Genomic DNA, 26637 nt, shown 5'->3' on the forward strand with positions numbered 1-26637 from the left:
GAAGTACTAAATGGTAAAAAAAAAAAAAAAAGCATACAATTAATGCAGCGAAAAAGTAATGTATTTGTAGTAGCTAAGTAGAAGAACAGTATCACCAGAATACATATATGAGCCATTAAACAATAAACTAAAAGATTACTGTCTACGGTACTTTTTAAGGAGAAAATAAACATCAGAAGCAATTGAGGGACCAGAAAGTGGTTCCTCTGGAGATGGCTATTTAAAATTTTTTCTCTAGAGTCACTTGCCTTATTAGCAATTGTTTACATCTTTGATTTTATAGATGGACAATATTTTTTGTTCTGTTACAAATGCACACTATTCTTTTCCTACAATGAACCTATCACATATTTTCATCACATAGGAACTTTTCTCCAGTGTTAAAAAATGTCATCTTCATCATCACATGAGCATTCAGAAAGTTTTGGATTTTGGAGCATTTTGGATTTCAGATTTTGGAATTAGGGATACTCAATCTGTACTTTAAAATGAGAATCTGGATGCCCTTTGCATTCAAAAACTTGAATTACTCAGCATATTAGAACCTGATAAATACATCATCTGGAGAGTTGTTTATTGCATGTGAAATGAAATGATGAATTTCTTAGGAGAGAATGGAAAAAAAATACATACATATATATATATATATATATATATATAAAGAGAGAGAGAATGTTTAAGAACTCAAATACTTGTTGTCAAAGTATTCTATAAATTATCTCTCTTACGTGTGATATGTTTTAGAAATGGTTTCTTGAGATTAGCTTCCATTTTACTTAATTAATGAAGTGGAAAGTAATGGTGTCACCATCAAGAATTAATTCATGAGCCTGCATGGTGGCTCACACTTGCAATCCCAGCACTCTGGGAGGCTGAGGCTGGTGGATTGCTTAAACTCAATAGTTTAAGACCAGCCTGGGCAACATGGCAAAATCCTGTTTCTGCAAAAAATACAAAAATTAGCCAGACTTGGTAGTGCACATTTGTGGTCCTAGCTACTCAGGAGGCTGAGGTAGGAGAATCAGTTGACCATCAGAGGGCAAGGCTGCAGCGAGCCCTGATTGTGCCACTGCACTCCAGCCTGGGTAACAGAGTGATACCTTGTCTCCAAAAATTTAAAAAAAAATGCATTTTTTAGAACTATGAGAAAGGTCTAGTGCAGTGGCTCATACCTATAATAACAGAACTGTGGGAGGCCAAATTGAGCTCAGGAGTTTGAGCCCAGGTATTCAAGACCAGCCTGGGCAACATAGAGATACCATGTTTATACAAAAAAAAAAATTTTTTTTTTTTTTTTTGAGATGGAGTCTTGCTCTGTCGCCCAGGCTGGAGTGCAGTGGTACCATCTCGACTAACTGCAAGCTCCACCTCCTTGGTTCACACCATTCTCCTGCCTCAGCCTCCCGAGTAGCTGGGACTACAGCGTCCACCACTGCACCTGGCTAAGTTTTTGTATTTTTAGTAGAGTCGGGGTTTCACTGTGTTAGCCAGGATGGTCTCGATCTCCTGACCTCACGATCCACCCGCCTCAGCCTCCCAAAGTACTGTGATTACAGCTGCCAACCACCACACCCAGCCAAAAAAAGAAAGTTTTTAAAATAAAAAATTATACAGATGTGGTGGTACACACCTGTAGTACCAATTAATCAGGAGGCTGAGGCAGGAGGGTCTTGAGCCCAGGAGTTCAAGGTTGCAGTGGGCTATGATCATGCCACTGCACTCCAGTCTAGGTGACAGAGTGAGACACTATCTCAAAAAAATAAATAAATAAAAAATAAAAAAATCTGTGACACAGCTATATCATCAAAAGCAAGCATTTCTTGTTTAGCCTTTATCGTAATTAAGCCCATAAGGTATCTTTATGAAGGACTCCTTAATCTTGAACACCAATGGGAATATCTACTTCCTTAAACAATTATCTCTCTTGTAAAGTTTAATTGCTCCTATCTAAGATTTAATTTCTTTCAGGGTGATAACAGCTTGGGGTACAATATTGTTTTCAGGATGGTTAGTATATTTAATCTCTTATATCTGTTATCTTCGGCACTAGATTCTTTCCTTTTAACTCCTTTTTGTGTGAGGAGTTAATATTTGATCCATGCATACTTAACCTTGTAAAACTTGTTCTTCTCACCTACAGGCTGTCAAACTTTAAGTGGTCACGCAACCGGAGCCTTGGATGATAGCTCCCTTTAACCAGGAACCCTCAGATAGGCCTCTTGAGGGGAATCTGAGTTCCATTTTCCCAAAACAGCATCCCCTGTCAGCAGGAAGTAGCTAATATCGGTCATGATCCCTATTCTAACAGCAGTTAGATGCACCTCTTCAGAGGAGGAAATGATAGAGGCAGGAGGCAGAGAAATCCTAGGCAGACCAGGGGCCGGTATCCCATTAAACCTCATCTTCAAGCCAAAGGCAGTTTAAAGCATGAAGACTAAGCTACAAGTCAAATTCACAGACCAGGTTAAGAATCTGTCTTCCTCTTTGTAGTGCTTTCCTTTGATTGAGCTTCACCCTTCGCCTATTTTACATATATCTACCCTTTCCTAATTGTTTTTACACTGTTCCCACCTTTGACTGGTCCCTTTTTTTCAAACCCATGAATGGATCAGTACACACTTCTTTAACCTATGCCTACAAAAGCTGTGGACTCAGCCACACAGAGAGATGACCTGACTTCACGAGAGACAAGCCAACCCTCCCATCCCCTCTCCGCTGAGAGCTGAATAAAATTCTCTGCCTTCACTACCCTTCAACTATCAGTGTGACCTCATTCTTCTTGGATGTGGGACAAGAGCGTGAGACCCACTGAACGAAGGTGCCCAGAAAGTCTATAGCACTGGCCCTCTGACCTTGCCAATGGAGGGCAGCTGCCTCACATGACAGAAGCAATGGCAAGTCCAAGTCAGTCCCAGAGCCATGAGAGTCCTGGAGTCATGTGCCAGAACAGGGCAAAAGGCTGAGATGCTAACATGTCTCTTTCCATTGGACAGCAGGCAGCCAATTAGCACATTGTAAAAACCCCTCTGGGGTTTTGGGGTCACAGGCACCACTGCCTGGGCATCATCAAATTCCCCTCAGGGTGACACACCTGATCTGACTGCAGCCTCACACAGAGCTTGCTCCTGTGTTGATGCTCAAAGCAGTTGGCCAGACCCCATACTTCCTCGCTTACATGCTCCCTCCTGTCAGGGGCTGAGTGCAGTGGGCTAAGTAGATGGGGTGACCCCTACTGCAAGTCCAGCAAAGGGGGCGAGAAAAGTCCTGCGTCAACTTCATGCTGTTCTTGTTTAGTGAATGCAATAACATTTTCTGTTTGTTCATTTTAATCCTTGTCTTTTGTATTGTTGCTTTATTTCCAAAAAAAAAAAGAAAGAAAGAAAAAAAAACAGCTGGTTGATTGAAAGATAATAGCACATTATCATTTAAAAACTGAGTTGATGTTTTCCCCTCCCAACTGGAATGCTACCTCTTAGTAACCATGGCTGGAATGCATTGATATTCTTTCTAAGCTGGTTGAGTACTCTTCTGTTTCCAAAGCAGGAGTAACTTGCATCAGAAGAGGGGAATTGTATTATTTGTCTATTGATAAGAGCTGTTTTATTTTATTTTGTTTTTGTTCCCCTATGATGTGGACGTTTTGGTTTACTGGAAGTTAATTCTTGTGTCACAATATTCCTTTTTTGATTCATCCTCAGAAAAATTCACCAAAGGTCTTATGGTAGAATAAAAACATAGTTTCTTGGATTGCACAGAAGAGATTAAAAAAAAAACAAAAACAAACAAACAAACAAAAAAACAAAAACTCTTTCTTGTTTCAAAAGCTTCAATTTGATAAGTTGTCCAGGTGACTTTCCCAGTTTCTTCTCCATATCTTGTATTTACAAGGACTTTCTTGGACAAGATATGTTCTCCTTTAATGTTTAGGGCTATACATTTGATCTATCTCCCCACGCCACCCACCTCCTGCCCATTAATCCAATTTCAGTGTCTTCAGTGCTCTAGGAATTTTTGGAATCTCTTATCCACTCTTGGTACCTTATCTTATTATTATGGTTTCTTTTTGAAATATTTATGGTTTCTTTTTGGTATATGGTCTCTGACATGTCAAAGGGGTGATATATCAGAAAGATATATCTAAGAGTAAGTTATATTGCAATAACAAACAAACACTAAATTTTAGAGTCTTTAAGCAATAAAACTTGATTTCTCACTCATATACTCTGAAATGTGGTTGGGCTGGCGTGGCTTTGTTGCAAGCTGTCCTCCCTGGGAGGCAAATGTTGCTGAGTCACTACTCTCCATAACATAGGTGAGTGTTTGCAAAGCATCTAACCAGGTAAATAAAAATATAGACAGTAGAATATCATTGGCTCACTACATTATACAAATGTATATTTAAGACAGAAAATTAAACATGGTGGAACAGAGTTCATGAAATGTCGCTTGGAATCACCAGGTTCTTTATGTCGCTGCCAACTGCAGTCTCAGTGGTTGCTTTAATCACATGGAATCTGATTCCAAGTGTATTTTTAGTTATAAAGCAGGTACAACCTAAGTGCTGCTATTATATCTCTTTGTTGAAAAGACAGTAGGGAACCACTCCCATTCAATCTCTTCTTGTTACATGTATTGATTATATCGGATATTTTAAGTTAGAGAAGTCACAACTATACTTGGTAAGAAAAATAAACACAAGTCCAGTGCTATTTCTCTTAAGGAAAGCAACCTTAACATTGTCTTGTATACCTTCTATAACTCTATCTCTGTTCATTCAAAGGGCTATAATTTTATACATATATACATACAGTAAACAAAACACTATGCGTTTTTACCCCACCCAATAATTTGTCATGGATAGCTACATGACAATTATGTAAAATATTATTTTCTTGAAAATTCAGGTAACTTAATTGGAGGAAAGAATTAAAAGAATTTTAGAAATAATCGGATGAGACATTTATGATTTGAGTATTTATGACAACTGTGAAAATTAAGTGAACAATTTACATTGGTATCTCTGAATAAAGCACTTGAAATAATGGACCAGAAAATTTATATTAAGATACAACACAAGAATTCAAAATCCCCTAATAAAGAACACTTGAATGTAACAATTAAAATTTTGTTCAGTGTGGGCAACATTGTGAAACCCTGTCTCTAATAAAAATACAACAATTAGCTGGGCATGGTAGTACACGCCTTTAGGTGGGAGGCTGGGGTGGGAGGATCACTTGAGCCTGGGAGATCAAAGCTGCAGTGAGTCATAATCACGCCACTGCACTCTAGCTAACCTGGGGGACAGAGTAAGATATTGTCTCAAAAAAATAAAAAAATATAGACAGCTGCACATATGAGAGAGACATGACACAGAAGAATCACTACAGAGTAATAATCTAGTAAATTATTGATCTTGAAAGACAAAGAACAAATACTTTGATCTCTTCTTTTATAATATATACTTATATAATAAATATAATTAAAATAATAGATGTTTAATATAATCTCTGTAGCTATCTTACATTCCACATTGCTTATTGTTGCATATTTAGATTTTTGTGGTTTTTTGTATATATGTTTGTTTTCTATACTACATAATAAATTACCACAAACAGTTGCATATAACAAAAGCCATCACATTTGCTCCTATGTGTAAGGGTGCTTGCTTCTTGGTATCTACATGGACTGTTGTGATAAACTTGGAGAGTAGCACCCCTTTATGAAAGGTCGCAACTTCCACAATATTCCATGGTGTTTCTGTGTGGCACAGTAGTGGAAGATTTAAATTGGCCATTTAGCTTGTACAGGACAATAATATGCAAACAGGATTTCAAAGTTTTCTCCTTGCCAGAGTATGAGTACAAGAAAATTTTTCTATATATTAAAAGGGGAAGTGAAATTGACTGACAGAAACTCAGAGGATTTCAAGAAGATGTGCCATTATGACAAAGAGAATGAATTTATGATGATCAAGGACTGATCACCGAAAACCAGTGGGAAAATGGAAGTCTGGTAGAAAGCAGTAGAGACCTGTGATGGCACTGCCAGTCTTCTTCCACACTGGGCCTTTTCTCTAAGTGATGTGCCCTCACCTTCTACCTTCACAGTGTTTTGTTTCTACATCCAATTGCTGTGTCTCCCTTCTATACCTGACCATTGTGCATTTACTCTCTATCTGATCATGGTGACTTTCTCTACAGCCAATCACTGTGCATTCATTCTATACCCAATTGCTGTATCTTCTCACGATATCTGATGCTGTCCTTTCTCTCTAAACCTGATCATTTTGCCTTCTACCTATTCCTGACCATTGCAACTTCCAGCTATACCTGACTGCAATGTTTATATCTGACTGCCGTGTCATTTTTACTCTATGCCTGGTCACTATGCCTTCACACTAAACCTAGTCATTTTGTATGTGTGTGTTATTTTCAGATATGACCTTGGTGCCTTCACTCTATATCTAATCACTGGGCCTACTCCATGTCTCTGATATTGAGCTTTCTCTCTGTGCCTGATCACTGAACATTCACTGAACACCTGACTCCTAGGAAATGGACATAACTATCCAAAATTATGTGCCCCCCCTCCCAAAAAGTTATCCATACAGAATTAGAAATCAGGTTCAATTAAAAGTGAGGGTGATTATCACATATCCTGATTGTTTAAATAAAATAAAATTTCAGTATATGTCCTAATACCATAATTTCAGCTTTTGCTTAAAATATGTTTCAACTTATAAAATGATACAAACAATTTTAATTCATATGCTTTGATTAAAATATAGGGACAACAACATAGACTGACTAATATTTTTAGTGATACCTGAATTATGACATGTCAATTTTGAGATTATTTCTTTATTCTATTTCCTCAGTAAGAAGGAAACAACATAAATTGTTATTATTAGGATCTGTATGTGTGACATTCCAGTCAATTTATGTAATTAATAAGAATGATTCTAATGAGAAAACTGATTCTTGAATGAATATGATAAACATAGGAAAAATGTCACATTTAATAATAGCTCTCAGTCTCTGTGAAAATGTATATAATCTGTGTTTACTCATTCTATACATATTTTATTTATTACCTATTTAGTTTTAGACACTATGCTAGGTGTACATGATACTGAGATTTTTAAAATATATTTTTAAGGGACCTACAGACCAGTAGAATATCAGATGATTTCTAAGTAACTTATAATTAAAGGTGAGAGGTGCTAAAATAATAAGCCAAGGTTGCTCTAAGATCAATTGTAGTAAATATTTTATTATGCTTATTTTCTCAAAAAAAGACATTCTCTACTTCAAGAGAAGTGCTACATTCCAAAGCCAAATTATATACCTCAATGATCCATTGACCACTGTAATAATTTCACTTATTATATTTTTTAGAATTACCTACACATAAGCTGCTTCTTTAAACTGCCAAGAACCTCCGACGCGTTTGTTTTGTGCTTCAGTTTTCTACATCGAGGACTATAAATAAGAAAGTCATTCTTTGGCTATCATATTTTTTAAAACATGATGTACCAATTAAATCTGTATGAATGTGGTCCAATTTATGCAGAAAAATAGATATCTTCTAGTCAAGTATTTTATCTTGTGAAATGACCAGTTTCATTAGGAAATTCCAAGTCTGGTCTACATTCACATTCATAAAAAGTAAGTGGTAAGAGGGTAATTGTGTACACTAGGGCCTACCAATGGGCAGAGGATGGGAAGAGGGAGAGGATCAGGAAGAATAACTAATAGATACTAGGTTTGATACCTGGGCGATGAAATGATCTATACAACAAACCCCATGACACATGTTTACCTATGTAACAAACCTGCACATCCTGTACATATATTGCTGAACTTAACATATAAGTTAAAAAAAAGTAAATGGAAAGGCTCAGGGATCACTTGAAGTGTAAAATGCAATCTAGTAAATCACATCAATCACTGAATAAGAGTTAAAAACTACGTTGGTTTATTGGGCCTTTCTTTAATTTACAACAACAAAGTTAAGTATAAAAAATAAAAAGAATCTTTACCCAATGAAACAATAATTCAATTTTACCAGATATTGGAACAATTATGTTCCAAAAATTAAGAGTCAATATTTCCACAAAATCTTTCCTCTAGATGTAATTGTAGGTGGAAAGGAACATCATGTACTTGGTCGATAAATATTTACAGAATATCTTCTTTCAACTGAGGGGATACAACAACAGAATGCAGCAAAAGTGGAAAAACAGAACTTCTGAGCCTCCTCTCTAAAACTCTTAATATTTTGGCTTTTATCTTCTTGAACTGCTGACCTAAGAATGCACACGAAGCAGGCCCCTAACTGGAGGATGAGATACCATGGATCAGAGACAAGCCACCCAGCTGAGACCCCAGAAAAACCAGCTGATAACCAGCATCCACCACTGCAGGTGACGGAGACACCAGCTCCGCTCGAGCTCCTAGATGACTACAGCGCAATGTATGACCCTAGCAGAAGAGCAGCCTGGCCCACCGAATTATAAGCAAATAGAACAAATATTGCTTGTGGCCACTAAATTGTGGATGGATTGATTTGTATGAAACAAAAGCTAACTTACACAGAAGAATACTTATGTAAATAAAGAAGAAAATTATGAAACTTGCAAAATTTTGTCTACTTTCTGATTTGTCAGTTGTCCAATGTGTCTCTTCACGAGTACTGCAATGTTCCATGCAGAATTAGAGAGCTGGCTGTACTTTCTTGAAATGATCCCATTCCGAACATTATGCCCCAGGGTAATGATTTTTAAATGGCTACTAGAATCTTGGCAGGTGTCCAGGGTGAACATCCCAAGATATTTGGGCAGAACTAAATCAGCTCTCCAACAAGAAGCACAATAAAGTCAGCACAGCTGGTGTTTCTTCTTGTTGCTCTGCAACAAGAAACACAGCTGCAAATGGAACAGCCTGGGGCCTTAGAGATTGGAGGTGAAAAAAGAAGACATGAAAAAGATTAGAGATGTTTCAATGCATTTCCAAGAAAAAGGAACTTTGCAGTAAAACAATCTCCTTTTTGTAGCTGCAAAAATAAGTTTACTATATTGAACCTAAAGTTTATTAAATGTATACTCATAATTCTGTTAAAATACAATATTTTATTCTCTCTCATACGTTAAAAATTACTAGCTCCATAACCTATTACAACCTGTTAAATGCTTTTAAATGGTATTTAATGATAAGTATATTTTACTAATATACAGAAGAGCTAAAAGTTTGTACATTGTCATATAGAAATGTATATTTGAAAAAGAAAATAGTAAAGTTTATGTTCTGCCAAACTACATTGTGATCTGGTATAAGATTTTTTTTGAAACAACTTCTAGATTTAAAACATTAAAAAAAAATGACTGCAATAGAAACAAATTTCAGTTAATACAATTATAGAAACTCATTCTAGGTGAAAGCAAGACTATAATTGCAGAAACTTTAGGATGTCTCCATAAAAAGAGAAGAGATAAAAATTATTCCTGTTTTAAATAAAAGAGATATGATATGCACAATTAAGACAAACACCGTTACCAGCTTTTTATTGCCAATTTTATGTCTTTGTATTATTGCTAAATTTCTTAGTCAGTTATGATACACTTTTCATTTGAAAGTGTAATGCCATTTACAAATACAATTTTATTCATCTTAATTTCTAAAAACATTCACTTGACTCCTGACTTAAAAACCAGGTATCATTTCATCTCATGGTCATTTTCATCTTCATGTTGTGATAAACACATTAACTCATTATCTCATATTTTAATTGTCAATTCTGAAGACTATAGAACTTAGACATGTAATGTAACTGTAGAGAAAGGAATTAAAGAAGTAATTCCATAAAATAATTGATAGAAGGTGGTAAAGATCAAGGCTGATGTGATAATGTACTGTATATCACAAAAAAGGGAAAATTTAAAGTCTCAAATTTGCATTGATCAAATATGTACACCTATTATGGATTAATCCAGGTTACATTTGCCCTCAATAATATTATAATGCCATTCTGTTCACGTGTTTACTCTGTTGAAATTATTTAGATAAGTATATACAGTGGATGTATATATGCTTGTCTAAATATTTAATGTATGTATACATGTATATGTATGTCATATATGTATATATGTATATGTCACATGTGTATATGTATATGTCACATATGTCTATATGTCATATATCACACACACACACATATGACAGCCAGTACCTTACTAGGAGCCGAACATAATTCAAGGGGTCTTCTAAATGAAGGCTATACAGTATGTATGTGTGTGTGTATGTGTATATATATACATATATATATATTAATTTTTTTTTAATGAGAACCTCATGGTTCCCAAGTAGCCACGCCATTACTCTTCCTTCTGCGGGTGCAAATAACCTCATTTTATTCCACGACTTTCCTCAGTGTTTTCATAATACTGTGCACTTCAAGATGACAATTAATATTTAAACACTGCAATTGCTTACTTAGCCAGATAGAACATGTTTTCGTTTTAAAGTACATGGCATGAGCATTCTGGCACTACGAAAGTCTCCATGGACAGGATTATGCATTTAATAAATATATTATTGAATTTGTGTTTCTACTTTGACATTTTTAATTCTTTATATTGCATGTTCTCTAGGGCAGTAGTTTTTAACTCAGAGCAATTTTGTCACCCAGAGGACATTTGGCAACGTCTGAAGACATCACCACTTTGTGGTAGTGGGAGGAACACTGCCACATTTATTGGGTAGAGGCCAGGAGTGTTACTAAACATCCTACAAGGCACAGAGAAGACCCTCACCACAAAGAATTTTCCAGTCCGGCCGGGCGCGGTGGCTCAAGCCTGTAATCCCAGCACTTTGGGAGGCCGAGACGGGTGGATCACGAGGTCAGCAGATCGAGACCATCCTGGCTAACATGGTGAAACCCCGTCTCTACTAAAAAATACAAAAAAAAAAAAAAAAAAAAAAACTAGCCGGGCGAGGTGGTGGGCGCCTGTAGTCCCAGCTACTTGGGAGGCTGAGGCAGGAGAATGGCGTGAACCCGGGAGGCGGAGCTTGCAGTGAGCTGAGATCCGGCCACTGCACTCCAGCCTGGGCGGCAGAGCGAGACTCCGCCTCAAAAAAAAAAAAAAAAAAAAAAAAAAAAGAATTATCCAGTCCAAAATGTCAATAGTGGAAAGATTGAAAAACCTGTTCCTAGGAGAATATGATTCCTTAGATAATTGGTGAAGTTATATCGTGTAGATCAAAAAGATACATACAAATCTTACATTAAAACATGCTTTAGAATCCAGTTTATTTTTGCATCTTTCTGTATTGAGCCATCCAAAATGTCTCAGACTTTGTCGGCAGATTATTGCCCACCGACAAGAAATATACAACAACATTACGCTTTTCTCACCGGCAATATAGCGCACTGCAATTACTTTGGCTCTATAACCATTACTTAGCGAGAGATGTAAGAAACAATAATCTGATAAAATCTTGCACACCAAGAAAGTCTCTGGTACTGCCTTTTCTGTATTCTCGTAACATATTTGCAAAGCTATATAGAAAATCTATTATTTGAATGATCTTCCTGTTTATTTCCCCAAAACACACAAACGCACACACGGGTACACATACACACACACACACACACACACACACACACACACACAGCCCAAGCTGGACTATAAACTCACCAGGAAGAAAATAGTATTTTTGAAAATCATTTTATCCTGTATGTCAATGTCCATCTATTTTTCCTTTTCTACCTGATAAACCATTATGCATTATTAAGATTCGCTGAGGATGTCTTGTCATCCACAAGTGGGGCTCCCTGTCCTACTCTATGGCTCCCCTATTTTGGTGCTTATCAAACATCATATTGGAATTTTCTATTTGTAAGTCTGCAGTTTGCTCAAAGGTAGTGGTTTTGTTTTATTAACCATTATATTACCAGCCAGTATCACAGCTGTCAGCACATAAAATGCATTTATTCTCTCTCACTCAGGAAAGAATTGAATAAATATATGGAGAGAGTTTTTTTAATGATTCAAAACTGAATTAATGAGTATATGGTAAAAAAAAAAAAAGTAATTTTATCAGGCACCATATGTTGATAAAAATTTTGTTGTCACCTATTTATGTTATTATTCGTTGTTAGTTAGCATTAGAAACCAGTATATTTTAAGTGTTAGTGTTATAAAAAGGATTTTTATTAAAACTTTAGAACCACTTTTTCATTTCATACCAAATAAAGCCACAACATACTGTTTAGAAGTAAACTTTCAACAACGTGTGTGTGTCTATTTCCTTCAGATATTTTCTGTGCATGTACATGCGTATTCTGCAACACATCTATATTCTCTAACAAAACTGGGCTATCTTAGTATCACAGAAGGGAAGCCTGGATATTCATTAGATAACTAACAGTATCCACCCAAAGGAAAGAAGCATGATCCTATATATTTGTAACAAGTGCCATATTTCTGTGTATACGTATATAGTCCAGTAGGGCTGGCAGAACACTAACTGCTATAGATCAGCAGATACCTTGTGTATCAGAACTATGACACCATCCTCTAATTATTCCTTGCCTCTGATCTCCCTATAATAGCTTACAATGAAGACTGGCAAACTCATTTTTTTTTTTTTAAATAAAAGAAAACACTGTAAATATTCTGGGCATTGTGGGCCAGTGATATGACCTTCATCCCAACCGCCCAGCTCTGCCATTGCAGTGCCAAAACTATCACGGACAATCTTCAAGTAAACGAGTGTAGCTGTGTTTCAGTAAACGCACAAAAACAGGGAGCAGGACAGATTTGTTCCCCCTGCCATTGTCTGCAGATCTTTGCCCTATAATATCACCAACTTTTGGTTTCTAAAATCAGAGTTGGTCATGCACAGTGGCTCACACCTCAAACCCCAGCACTTTGGGAGGCCCAGAAGGGCCAATCATTTGAGAGCAAGAGTTCAAGACCATCCTCGCCAACATGGCAAGACCCTGCCTCTACTGAAATTACAAACTTTAGCTGGGCCTGGTGGAACATGCCTGTAATCCCAGCTACTTGGGAGGCTGACACTTGAGAATTGCTTGAATGTGGGAGGCAGAGGTTGAAGTAAGCCAAGATCATGCCACTGCGCTCCAGCCTGGGTGGTGGAGCAAGACTCTGACTCAAAAAAAAAAAAAAAAAAAAAAAATTAGAGTTATAGTTAATGAAAATATCACCCATTCTTAAGAACACAATGTAAAGTGAATTTTTCCCTCCACTTTCGTGTAAAGTGAATTTTTCCCTCCACTTTCGTGTAAAGTGAATTTTTCCCTCCACTTTCGTATCATGCTCTATGCATTCATGCTACAATATGTATTATATGTTATTATCATGAATTGTATGTATTTGTTTTCCTAGAGTAATGTGTGTATATACACACGCACACAAAAACTTACTGACAAAATATAATTTCCAATATTCAGCTTAAGGTTTCCCATAAAATAACTCAATAGAATCTTGCCTGAAACCACAGTAGTACAGAGAGTTGAAACTTACTCTATCTTGTCCTTTTTCTATACTACTTTCAGATATTAAATTTTTGTCTCTCAACCATACTCATCTCAGTAAAAGAACTTAAGAATATTAACTTTTCACCATTCCCATCTTTCTTCCCAAACCCCAGATGAGGACCTTGACTTGTTCCCGAGTCCTCAACTCAGTCTTTTCCGCAAAAATTACTTTATGTCTCATGATTCTCACATAGATTATGTGGCATCCTTTGACAGTATTTCAAAAATATCCATTCGTATTAACTCAGTGTACACACACACACGCACGCACACACACACACCTATTCCAGAGTTCAAAAAGCTGATAACATTTTTCCTCTTTGTAATTTTTCTTGACTTTTAGATCTCTGTTCTGATTTATTTCAACTATTTTTAATTTCAACTATTTTCTCAAATGTTTTTCTAAATTAGGTAGGAGAGTAATAGACCTTCCAGATCCTTCTCCAAATATTTATTTTGCCCTAGCTGATGGATCATATTTCTCTGAACAATAGATTTGGGGCTTTGGTGTTTCCTCTGTAGGCTGTAAATGGGACTTAACTCTCTATCAGATTCCTCTATTTCATGTAATAAATGTGAGGGTAGCATATTCATTTCTATTCATAGCTAATTTTTAAAAACCTGAATGTTTTAAAAATTTTCTCTTTTTTATTAGGCTTTAAAACTTTAACAGGATTTTCCTATGTTTATTCTTATTTTATTAAGTCTTCCTGGAACTTGGAAAGTCAACTAAACTTATAGGGTCAGTATATTATTCACTTCAAGAAAAATTATGATTGTTCCTTTCCTCCACTTGCTCTTTATTTTTCTCCAAGAACATATGTTATTCATATGCTAGGTCTAATGAATATGTTCTCTAAATCTGCTTTCTTTTTCCCACAATATCCACAATTTTATGTTTGTTTCCGTGGCTATTAGCTACTTCTTTCAGCCAGTTATGATTTTAGGTACCAGGACAATAATTCAGGTCTAATCAGTTACCATTCATACCTTCAATCCATATATTGATCTTCTTTATTGTTGTTATTTACTTATTTGTTTAAAGCAAAAGGCTTTGAGTCACAGAAATCTGTTTGTGGTGTCCGTAAAAAACCTCCAATGCTCGTACTGACTACTGTTTAGTGTACTGTCTTTCTGGGTAATTCCTGCTCTGCCTGTTTTTCTCTCTAGTGCTTTACCCCCTGTGCTTATGACAGTTTCCTTTGTGCTCCTTGGGACCCTTACTTGTCTTGGAAATAGCTCACTAGGAGCACTCTCACAGGTGGGAGCACCCTCACAGGTGGGAGCACCATAGAGCTGTTTGCCTTCCTAAGGCAGAGGAGATTAGTTTTGTGGGCATCAATTCCTTGATGTGGCAGAGAGAATTCTGTCCTTGAGTTCCCCTGCAAACTCTCACCTACCAGAGTTAATCATGCTGAAGCCTTTAATTCCCCCTCGACTCTCCTTGGAGATCAATATTCTGGGCCTCTCTTAGGCTCCTGCAGGCTGGTTCCTGTTTTCTGCTGTGGTCCAGAGGGAATGAGTTTGGCAATTGCTTTCTCCCCTGAGACTTCAGCTATCAAGAAGACCTCACTGTCTCTTCCTTACCTGCTCCTACAGTGACTGCAGGAGCTACCTGCCTAGCCCAAGAAGACTAACATACGCTGGAATCTGGAGTTGAGAGGAAAGATGCTGCTATCTTCCACTAAAAAGAATATATACACACACACACACATACATATATATATACACATATATTATATATCAAATTCACAGACTTTGATTAGTAACTAAGTGACTATAAGAACCTTAATCTAAAACAATACTCATACATATGCAGCAAAATTAAATACATGAAATCTTTACTCAACAAATGTGTTACAAAGCTTAGAGTCTCATAAAAATAGTCAAAAAGTATTATCACAGAAGAACCATTTTAAACTTAAAAAAAACATCCCATTAAATGAAAAATAAACAAAAATAAATTCAAATAGCTACACCACAGAAACCAGTGAGTGCTGAAAAAGCCCCAGATCATCAGGGTGACTCAAACCCTGGATCATGATTATACTGGCTGCAGTGTAGGCTTTGAATTCAGCTGAACCTGGAATAATGCCTACTTGGCTATTTCTAAATATGTGAATTTGCAAGAGTAACTTAAATACTTTATGCCAGTTTGCACATCTTGAAAATGATTTTCAAAATACTTCACAGGGCTGTCATATATTTTTAAATAAATAAGGCATGTAAATGCTTAGGAATATTTGAAAAAAGTTGTATTGATTAATGTAGCAACAACTATTAATGGTATAATTTGGTCATACACTGAAAGCTTAAAAGACCTGGAGACAAAAATTTCAGACATTCTAGAATCTTTCTTCTGTGCAAATAATCAAATTGAACGTGCTGGTATGTTCTTAACAATATACATATAGAATTCACATCATAGAAGAGACATATCAACTAAGCAAGTATTCCACGTGTTTTCAAATGTATGTTTCTTTCCCCTTGAGGTCCAACTGCTACCTACACTTACATGATTAGAAATCAACTTCAATGAATATTATAATTGCCAGACCCAATAGTCTTTAACACTTTATGCCTCAAAAAATACTAAAATATTTTGAAACTTCATATTTATATGAAGTTTATGTATATGTATCCCCTCTAGATACATATACAAGTAAAAATTGGTGTTCTAAAGATGAATTTTTGATTTTCAAAAATATGTTAATTGCATAATCATAAAAATGATTTTTCTTACCCATGTCTGACATTTCAGGCACAGTAACAATGTATGGTCCATCTGTGAATTTTGGAGCATTGTCATTGATGTCTTGCACTTTGATGATGAATTCAGATTCAGGTTCAAGAGGTTTGTTTGTACGTCTGTCAATGGCTTGAGCATGAAGCACATAGTGGGTCTTCTGCTCTCTGTCTAGGCTTTTTGTTGAGTGGATATCACCCGTGGTATCGTCAATGATAAATATAGTCCCAGCACCCTCTCCAGTAAGGATGTACTTGACAGATCCATCACCTTTGTCAGAATTGGAGTGAAGCTGTGAAATACACATGGAATAATTTAGCATGTATTTATATTCCGACCTCACATTATGTTCTCTGAAAACTCCCTACCTATAATTACTTTGTTTGACTATGACTTTTCTTCCCTTTACAGTGCGCTGTGTGTTACTTCTATCATTTACTTTTCTGCAGTTTTTTTTCTTTTTTTCACTTGGTTAATAATAAGGATATTGCTATCATGGTTTGTCTAAGAGATCCAGTTATTGAGCTAAGAAAAAACCAATAAACAATATTTATTAAAACAAAAATAGCCCTGTAATTTTACTAAATCCACATTCCACTAACTGCCATAAAGTTGAGAAAATAAATTCCCAGATTATTGTTGACTTCCGTACTTGTGAAAATAATATATTTTGTTTCATTTTGTTTTAATTATTTGACATTGATTTCAACTTTACGACTAGAAAAAAATATATATTGTATGACAAATTGATGTTCAAATCAATTATTAAAATTTTCACAAAAGAGGCACACATTTAAGTCATAGTCACAGTCATGTGTTTAATAATTAGAAAAAAATAAATGAAATCACTTCTAATATAAAGGGCTTTGATGTAGAATATTAAAAAATAGAGTATTTTTGGCCTGGTGTGGTGGCTCACGCCTGTAATCTCAGCACTTTGGGAGGCTGAGGCAGGAGGATCACGAGGTCAGGAGATGGAGACCATCCTGGCTAACATGGTGAAACACCGTCTCTACTAAAAATACAAAAAGTTAGCCAGGTGTGGTGGTGGGCGCCCATAGTCCCAGCTACTCAGGAGGCTGAGGCAGGAGAATGGCGTGAACCTGGGAGGCGGAGTTTGCAGTGAGCTGAGATCGTGCCACTGCACTCTAGCCTGGGTGACAGAGCGAGACTCCGTCTCAAAAATAATAAATAAATAAATAAATAAATAAATAAAATACTTTTTTAGGGATAGAGATTTTTTTAGTTAGGGATTATAAAACTTTAACTCGAAATTTAAATAGCAGTTGATATTCAGTTGATAAATAGGCCCTCATTATAATTAACTGAAATACAGTAACAAATCTACACTTACTAAAATTAAAATTATCAAATATATTTGAATAGATATTAGAAAAGTAACAATAAATTAGAGAAGAGGTCTTCAATAAGAAAAATACCTGAAATATTAAGATAATACACTTTGTTGTAATTTAAACTGCATGTAGTTTTTGCTAAAGATTCTGCTATAACACCAAATTCACTTAAATAGTTCCATGAGTGCCAGTGCTATATTTCTAGCTAGAAATAACAGCAGTATTTTCTCAGTTCACAAATATATTTTCAAGGATTGTTTCTCCCAAGAGGTCTGAACAGTTATCCTTTATATTAAACCTTTTTGGTCACATAACCTCAATGACTTACCTTTTTCTCATTTCTGACACGTAGAAACATTGAAAAACACAACCTTGTTCACATAGCATTTCAGTTTTCTTGCCATAGTAACATGAACATTTTTGAGTTTTAAAGTCTCTGAACTCTCAGAAGACATTTGGAAAAGACAAAATACAGAAAAAGACAATGCAATATGAGAAAAAGACTTTTCCTGGGAAAATTAGGGCAACTGAAACATAAATGATAGTATGGGAATAATTTTACTTCTTTCTTGAAAACACGTACAAAATTACCAGGGCAAAATTTTGAAAGGAATCATAGAGTAAGATTCAACAAATGAAACCATTTAAATATGTTTATTTAGATCTTGTATAAAAATGATCAAAAATACACAGCTTTCAAAGATTCACACTTCATTAGTAAACTGGATACTGAAAGAAGAATACAGAATGAATTGGGTGATACAATTGTATGCATGTATGAAAATGTGTTTATTTATTTATGTCTCTTAACATATCATTTTAGTTACTAGAAGAAAAGATTCATCTTTCATGAAGCAGACACCCACAAATTATCAGTAGAGCAACCTATTTCATATTCTCTAACTTCACATCAATCTGTGACCAAAACAGAGCAAAGTAAATCAACAAATTCATTTACCAAATGTTTTTAAAACCTTTTCTAGAATACCTGTCATTAAACTAATAAAAGGTGAGAGAGTCTGGTAATTATTATGTTGTTATATATACATTATAAATCTATATTTTGTACTTATAACTATATAAAACATTTTTGCAGAATGTGTTATGGCTTTTAACAATTTCTAAAAGTTTAACAATGGTGAAAATTGGCATTCATCTTCAGGATATGTATGTGTGTGTGTGTGTGTATATATATACATATATACATTAAAAACATTTTCAGTGAACTTTACTTGATATCACTTAGTTTTTTTATTACTAACAAAATGTCATAATATAAAATATACTAAGTGTACAGTTAGGTTCATATTACAGATACTTAAGTATATTTAAAGAAGAATAGGCGTAAGTATACAAGAGAAATAGTAAAGTTCTTAAACTACAGCATCTATTAAAATATATATACTATACACTCTATATAGATTCTAGTAATTCAGATATAAAATAAAAATTCAGTAATTTTAGGGTTATCAGTTTTAAGACTTGAATCTGACTCCACATGTGTACCATTATTATAATTCACATACACTCTTTATAATTAATAAAGTTTTTATAATACCTAATAAACAGCATAAATGCTTCTGAAGACATGACTAATTTGAACCTATATTGTAATAAGATCAGTGAATTATAATTCAATAATATTTATATTGTTAGATAACCTTACACCAAATATTATGAAACTTACACCAAAATATCATGAAAATGTATTTAGATTACATTGCTTTCTGAGAATATTTAGCCTGAGTTTTTAAATAATGTAGATGATCATTTTATTAATGAAATTTTAGTCTCTTGGCCAGCCTGGTTAAATCTTGAAATAATCACATTCCTATATAACACTAATGGGAAACCATTGTGGTAGTTATTTAGTAGATTGACTAATAGTTTATATGATTATGATGATAACTACTTGTGAAGTAGCAAAGTGGTTTACTCTCAAGATTCCCTCTCCTCCACTCCATCTATTCTCAAATCTCAGTTCTGTTTGTAATATACATTTTGCAACAGGAATGGAGCCTGAAAGAAACCTTGACTATTTTGTCTTGAATTTTTTAATAAATGGGTTTTAACACTCTAGAGAAGTATTTTATTAATTTTTGGAAGCCAAAAAAAATGATGAATGAATGAAATATGTGAATAGTAAGGGTAGTTGAAGACATAGAAAACTTGAGAAATGGAGAAAAAGCTCTTGAATAGAGATAATCTGGTTAGGAATATTATGATGATAGAAATATGTCTGAGTGGGGTCACCAATGAGACAGCAAATGAAAGAATTTGGAAAAGAGCATGGAAATTAGAAATACTCCATATATACACATGGTAGTGATTCAGTAACCAGTTAAATGTAGGTTACAAGCTTAGCTAGTCACTATACTACTTAAGAGAGATGTCCATGATTTTTTTACAGTGAAATAAGAAAAGATATTTGGAAGATAAATTTGATTTTAGTCATATACAGTGGAGCTCTTTTTTTTTTTTTTTTTTAAATCAGTTTAGTAATACCAAATAGCAGGGTCTGAATGTAACACCTTATTTATACTTTTAGACCCATGAGATTTTGCAAACTAGGCTGTATTTTCATGCTGAAAGACAGGCATTATACTGTGCTAAAGCAAGAACAGATAGTCTTTGGGTATCTCATCACATAATAAAGTAGGGTTAATTAACTGCTCTTTAGAGAACAGCAAAGGAATGAGGGGTGAAAAAAAATAAAAAGAAAATGCAGTCACCCTAGTGAAGCAAAATGCTAGTAATCTCTAACATTACTTTAATAAACTGTCACTTTCTTAGCATTAAGTAGTAACCTATGGCACTTAGAAAGTCAATGTGACTCACATGAGTTCACTCTAGAAAACTATTTATTCACCCAGGATCAGGACCTGAAAATGTATAGCTTTCACTCTAATGCAAAGTTCCTCAATAAAATCATATTCTATCCCTTGGGGAAGAATAACTTTAAAAGGTTAAGAAGATGATGGTGGAGCCATTCATTTAGAAAGTTGAGTTTAATTAGGACTTTAAGCTATGTTAAAAAGATAGGTCATTGACTTAAAACTGTAATATTTTGTCCTACATAATTTATACACTTGTTTATAAGTAGAAAACATATTTATAATATTTCAGTGGAAGCCAAAAATAAAGGCAGAAATATAGTAATTCCACTATGATTGATCATTATCTCCAAAACTTGCATAAAATTATGTGACACAATGTGAAAGAAATGTGAAAACATAGGGAATACATGTCATTGAGAGGTATTATGTATCCTTCATTCCAGAATGTATTATATTCTTAAAGTATAAGCAAGTGAAACAAAAATCAATTGAAATCTTAATAAGTAACTGATGTGAAATAAAACACATTAAGCAGTTACAGTCTCATGCTAACTGATAATATATTAGTCTCTGTGAAAAAGGGACATGTATTAACCATAATTTGTATTTAAACACCAATAAATGTGTAAAAAGTTATGTTAAACAGTTAAATAAAGTTTTATTTTCAAAAATTTAATCCATCAAGATGGATGGGAGCCAGGACTAGATTGCAGCTATAACTCAGATGGACAGAGCAGGATGTGGAGGCTCCTGTGGTGAATTTTGCCCCAGAATGACTGCAGGAATATCGGGAATCCTGAGAGTACCCACAGACCCTATGAAGGAAGCAGATTGCTCCTGCAGGGCCCCCAAGACAGCCCAGATACTGTAAGTGCCCAGGCTGTGAAAGAGGGAAAGGGAGATCCTTCGCCCGTGAATACACACCCTGCTGGGGAAACTGAAGGTCTAGTTTATGGGAGAAGATTCTGATCTTACCTGGAACTGTGTGAATTTAGAAAGTTAAGCAAAATACAGAGGTAGAGGAAGCAGTGTCCATTCCTGCTTGGACTAAGGGGAGGATGCAAATCCTGCAGGTAGAATCCACGGGCTGGGGAAGCACTAAAGCCCTACTTTCTTTTGCAGCTGGGAAGTGGGTTAGCCAGGAGTAAGTTCTCAGGCCTGCTTGCCCATTGCCTGGAAACAGACTTGGTGCTATTATGGGGCCATGGTAGGAGTGAGACCAGCACTTCAGATTGCGTGGGAGCTGGGTGAAGCCTGTGACTCCCGGCTCTCCCCCACTTTCTTGACAACCTGCACAACCCAGCAGAGGTAGCTATAATCCTCCTAGGTACATAACTCCATTGTCCTGGAAATCTTGCCCTCATCCCCCATAGCAGCGGCAGCAAGACCCGCCCAAGAAAAGTCTGAGCTCAGGCACGCCTAGCCCTGCCCCCACCCAGTGGTACTTCCCTACCCATCCTGGTAACTGAAGACAAAGGGCATATACTTTTGGGAGTTGTAGGGCCCCACCCACCATGGGTTCCTCTCTATACTACCACAGCTGATGCTCTCTGGAAAGCACCATTTCCTAGCAGGAGGCCAACCAGCACACAAAAAAGAGCATTAAACCACCAACGTTAAGAACACTCACAGGGTCCATTTCACCCCCTTGCCACCTCCACCAGAACCGGTGCTGGTATCCACGGCTGAGAGACCCACAGATGGTTCACATCACAGGACTCTGTGCAGACAACACCCAGATTAGCTCAGAGCCTGGTAGACTTGTTGGGTGGCTAGACCCAGAAGAGACAACGATCACTACATCTCAGCTCTCAGGAAGCCACATCCATAGGAAAAGGGGTAGGGCACTACGTCAAGGAAACAATCCATAGGACAAAAGAATCTGAACCACAGCCTTCAGACCTTCCCTCTGACATAGCCTATCCAAATGAGAAGAAACCAGAAAACCAACTTTGGTAATATGGCAAAACAAGGCTCTTTAACACTCCAAAACATCACACTAGCTTACCAGCAATGGATGCAAACCAAGAAGAAATCCCTGATTTACCTGAAAAGGAATTCAGGAGGTTAGTTAGTAAACTAATCAGGGAGGCCCCAAATAAAGGTTAGCCCAATGCAAGGAAAAAAAAAAAAAAAAACGATGATACAGGAAGTAAGGGAGAAAGAGTCAATGAAATAGATAGCATAAATAAAAACAATAAAAACTTCAGAAAACATTGGACACAGATAGAAATGCAAAATTCCCTGGAAAGTCTTAGCAATAGAATTCAACAAGTAGAAGAAAGAAATTCCAACAAGGTCTTCAAATTAACACAATCCAACAAAGACAGAAAAAAGAGGGCCGGGCACAGTGGCTCAAGCCTGTAATCCCAGCACTTTGGGAGGCCGAGACAGGTGGATCACGAGGTCAGGATCATCGAGACCATCCTGGCTAACACAGTGAAACCTCGTCTCTACTAAAAAATAAAAAAAACTAGCCGGGCGAGGTGAGGGGTGCCTGTAGTCCCAGCTAATGGGGAGGCTGAGGCAGGAGAATGGCGTGAACCCGGGAGGCAGAGCTTGCAGCTGAGATGCGGCCACTGCACTCCAGCCTGGGCGACAGAGTGAGACTCCGTCTCAAAAAAAAAAAAAAAAAAAAAAGACAGAAAAAAGAATAAGAAAATATGAATAAAGCCTCAGAGTAGTCAGGGATTATGTTAAATGAGCAAACCTAAGAATAATCAGTGTTCTTGAGGAAGAAGAGAAATCTAAAAGTTTGGAAAACATACTTGGGGAAATTAATTGAGGAAATACTCCCTGGCTTTGCTGGAGACCTAGACATCCAAATGCAATAAGCGCAAAGAACACCTGGGATGATCACCAAAAGATCATCACCTAGGCACATTGTTATGTGTTACGCCAATGCATAGGTCATCTCAAGTTAAGACAAAGGAAAGAATCTAAAGAGCTATGAGACAAAAGCACCAGGTATCCTACAAAGTAAAATCTACCAGATTAACAGCAGATTTCTCAGCAGAAACCCTACAAGCTAGAAGGAATTGGGGCCTTATCTTCAACTTCCTCAAACAAAACAATGATCTGCCAAGAATTTTGTATCCAGTGAAACTAAGCATCATATATGAAGGAAAGATACAGTTGTTTTTTCATAACAACAGATGCTGAGAGAATTCACCACTACCAAGCCACCACTACAAGAACTCTTAAAAGGAGCTCTAATTCTTGAAACAAATCCTTGAAACACATCAAAACAGAACCTCTTTAAAGCATAAATCTCACAGGACCTATAAAACAAAATACAATTTAAAAACCGAAAACCAAACCAAAACAAAAGAACAAAAAAACAAGGTACACAGGCAACAAATAGCATTATGAATGGAATGGTACCTCACATCTCAATATTAACACTGAATGTAAATTGCCTAAATGCTCCACTTAAAAGATACAGAACTGCAGAATGGATAAGAATTCACCAACAAAGTATCTGCTTCCTTCAAGAGACTCACCTAACACATAAAGACTCACATAAATTTTAAGTAAAGGGGTGAAAAAAAGACATTTCATGCAAATGGACACCAAAAGTGAGCAGGAGTGGCTATTCTTATATCAGAGACAAACAAACTTTAAAGCAACAGCAGTTAAAAATGGCAAAGAGGGACATTATATAATGGTAAAAGGTCTTGTCCAACAGGAAAATATCACGATCTTAAACATATACGCACCTAACACTGGAGCTCCCAAATTGACAACACAGTTACTAATAGACCTAAGAAATGACACAGACAAGAATAGTGGGGGGCTTTCATACCCCACTAACAGCACTAGACAGGTCATCAAGACAGAAAGTCAACAAGGAAACTGGATTTAAACTATACCTTGGAACGAATGGACTTTAACAGATAAATACAGAACATTCCATCCAACAGATGCAGAATACACATTCTATTCAACAGCACATGGAACTTTCTCTAAGATAGACCATATGATAGGCCACAAAACGAGCCTCAATAAATTTAAGAAAATTGAAATTATATCAAGCACTCTCTCAGAACACAGTGGAATAAAACTGGAAATCAACTTCAAAAGGAACCTTCAAACCTATGCAAATACATGGAAATTAAATAACCTGCTCCTGAATGATCACTGAGTCAAAAACGAAAGGATGGAAATTGAAATTCTTCAAACTGAATAACGATCATGACACAATCTATCAAAACCTCTGGGATACAGCAAAGGTGCTGCTAACAGGAAATTTCATAGCCCTAAATGCCTACATCAAAAAGACTGAAAGAGCACAAACTGACAATCTAAGGTCATGCCTTAAGGAACTAGAGGAATGAGAACAAACCAAACCCGAACCCAGCAGAAGAAAGAGAAGGAAGGAAATAGCCAAGATCACAGGAGAACTAAATGAAATAAAAACAAACAAAAAATACAAAAAAAGGAAATAGAAAGCTGCTTCTTTGAAGAAATAAATAAAATTGATAGACCATTAGCAAGATTAACCAAGAAAAGGAGAGAGAAAATCCAAATAACCTCGGTAAGAAATGAAATGGGAGCTATTACAACTGACACCACAGAAATACGAAAGCTCATTCAAGGCTACTGTGTTAGTGTTCTCTAGAGGGACAGAACTAATAGGGTATGTATTAATTAATATAAATATATATTAATGAAAATATACTATATAATAAATATAAATGTATTTATATAATAAATATATAAATGTATTTATATAATAGATGCTACAAAGACACAATATTTATATATTATTATATATTATATAAACATAAAGGGGAGTTTATATAAATATAAAGCAGAGTTTATTAAGTATTAACTCACATGATCACAACATCACAAAATAGGCTGTCTGCAAGCTGAGGAGCAAGGAGAGCCAGTTCAAGTCCCAAAACTGAAGAACCTAGAGTCCAAGGTTCCAGGGCAGGAAGCATCCAGCAAGGGAGAAAGATGTAGGCCGGGAGATTAGGCCAGTCTCCCCTTTTCACATTTTGCTGCCTGATTTATATTTGCTGACAGCTGATTACATGGTGCCCACAAGATTAAGGGTGGATCTGCCTTCCCTAGCCCGCTGATTCACACGTTAATCTCCCTTGGCAACACCCTCACAGACACATCCAGGGTCAATACTTTCTAGCCTTCAATCCAGTCAAGTTGACATTCAATATTAACCATCACAAGTCCACCCCTTGTCAAGCTGAACCCACACACATCTCCTGAGATCATACATAATCTTCAAATAAAGACAATAATAAGGCCATAATTACACCTAACATAATACAACGATCCTTTGTACAACCGGAAACACACCAACTCCCAACCCAAACACTATTACGTAAGTTAACAATACTTAAATGCTGATATGAACCCAATAAATCTTATGTCATATGATAAAGGAAAAGGAAATAAAATAAAGATATTTTCTTCATACAAGTGTATACATGTACAAACATATTTTTAGCAAAAGAAGGAGGAAATACTCATGACAATCGCAGTCCCCATTTCTGCAGCTGGTCATGTGGTCATAGTTGACTACTTTCTTCTACTGCCTATTCTGTATTTCTTTGCCTTCAGCAAGCACCTCAGCAGGTCGTGATACTTTCCTGGTGGAGTGACCCAAACCTTCACTCCTGAGGGTTCTGGACCATTTGTAGTCCTGCCTGGATTGGGCTGTTGTAGTTTCCATTGACCTTAATCACAGGGAACGGTAATACTAAGAGACACCCAGATGGATCTCCTGTATTCCATGCATACTGTTCTTTACCTCTGTTGTGGAGTAGTGGACTGATTTCATCTGATAGTCTGGGTCAATCACCCCAACCAACACTGTAACTCCCTTCTTTACTTGTTAGCTTAAAGGTAGGAGGAGCCCAAAGTGTACAGGTGACAATCTTAACTTCTAGTTCAATGGCATTGTTGCTGTACCTCCTGGTGGCAGTGTTCCTCCCTCTGGAACTAAGGCCTCTAGGTCAGCAGAATGTAATATCACAGTAATAGGAAGCAAATATTTTGCTAGTGGATCACTAGAGGTGATGGTGTGGGTGCCACTTCCACTTTTACCCCTTGATTCCTGGACCCATGAATCCTGGCTATGGGAGAAACAGTACAGTACATTGGATGCTGA

At 36.3% G+C, this 26637-nt stretch overlaps 1 protein-coding gene across 2 annotated transcripts in view; it reads right to left on the bottom strand.

The window, feature by feature from the left end:
• The window catches only part of CDH18 (cadherin 18), a 780971-nt gene that overhangs the window by 231783 nt on the left and 522551 nt on the right, over positions 1 to 26637 (bottom strand). For both annotated transcript variants that reach the window (XM_033178841.1, XM_033178840.1), the window contains exon 4: positions 16304 to 16598. In XM_033178841.1, the coding sequence (XP_033034732.1) occupies positions 16304 to 16598 (295 nt within the window). The remainder of the gene's footprint in view (positions 1 to 16303; positions 16599 to 26637) is intronic.

This window comes from Trachypithecus francoisi, unplaced genomic scaffold (assembly GCF_009764315.1).
Source record: "Trachypithecus francoisi isolate TF-2019V2 unplaced genomic scaffold, Tfra_2.0 Lachesis_group2, whole genome shotgun sequence".
NCBI classification, from domain to species: Eukaryota; Metazoa; Chordata; class Mammalia; order Primates; family Cercopithecidae; genus Trachypithecus; species Trachypithecus francoisi.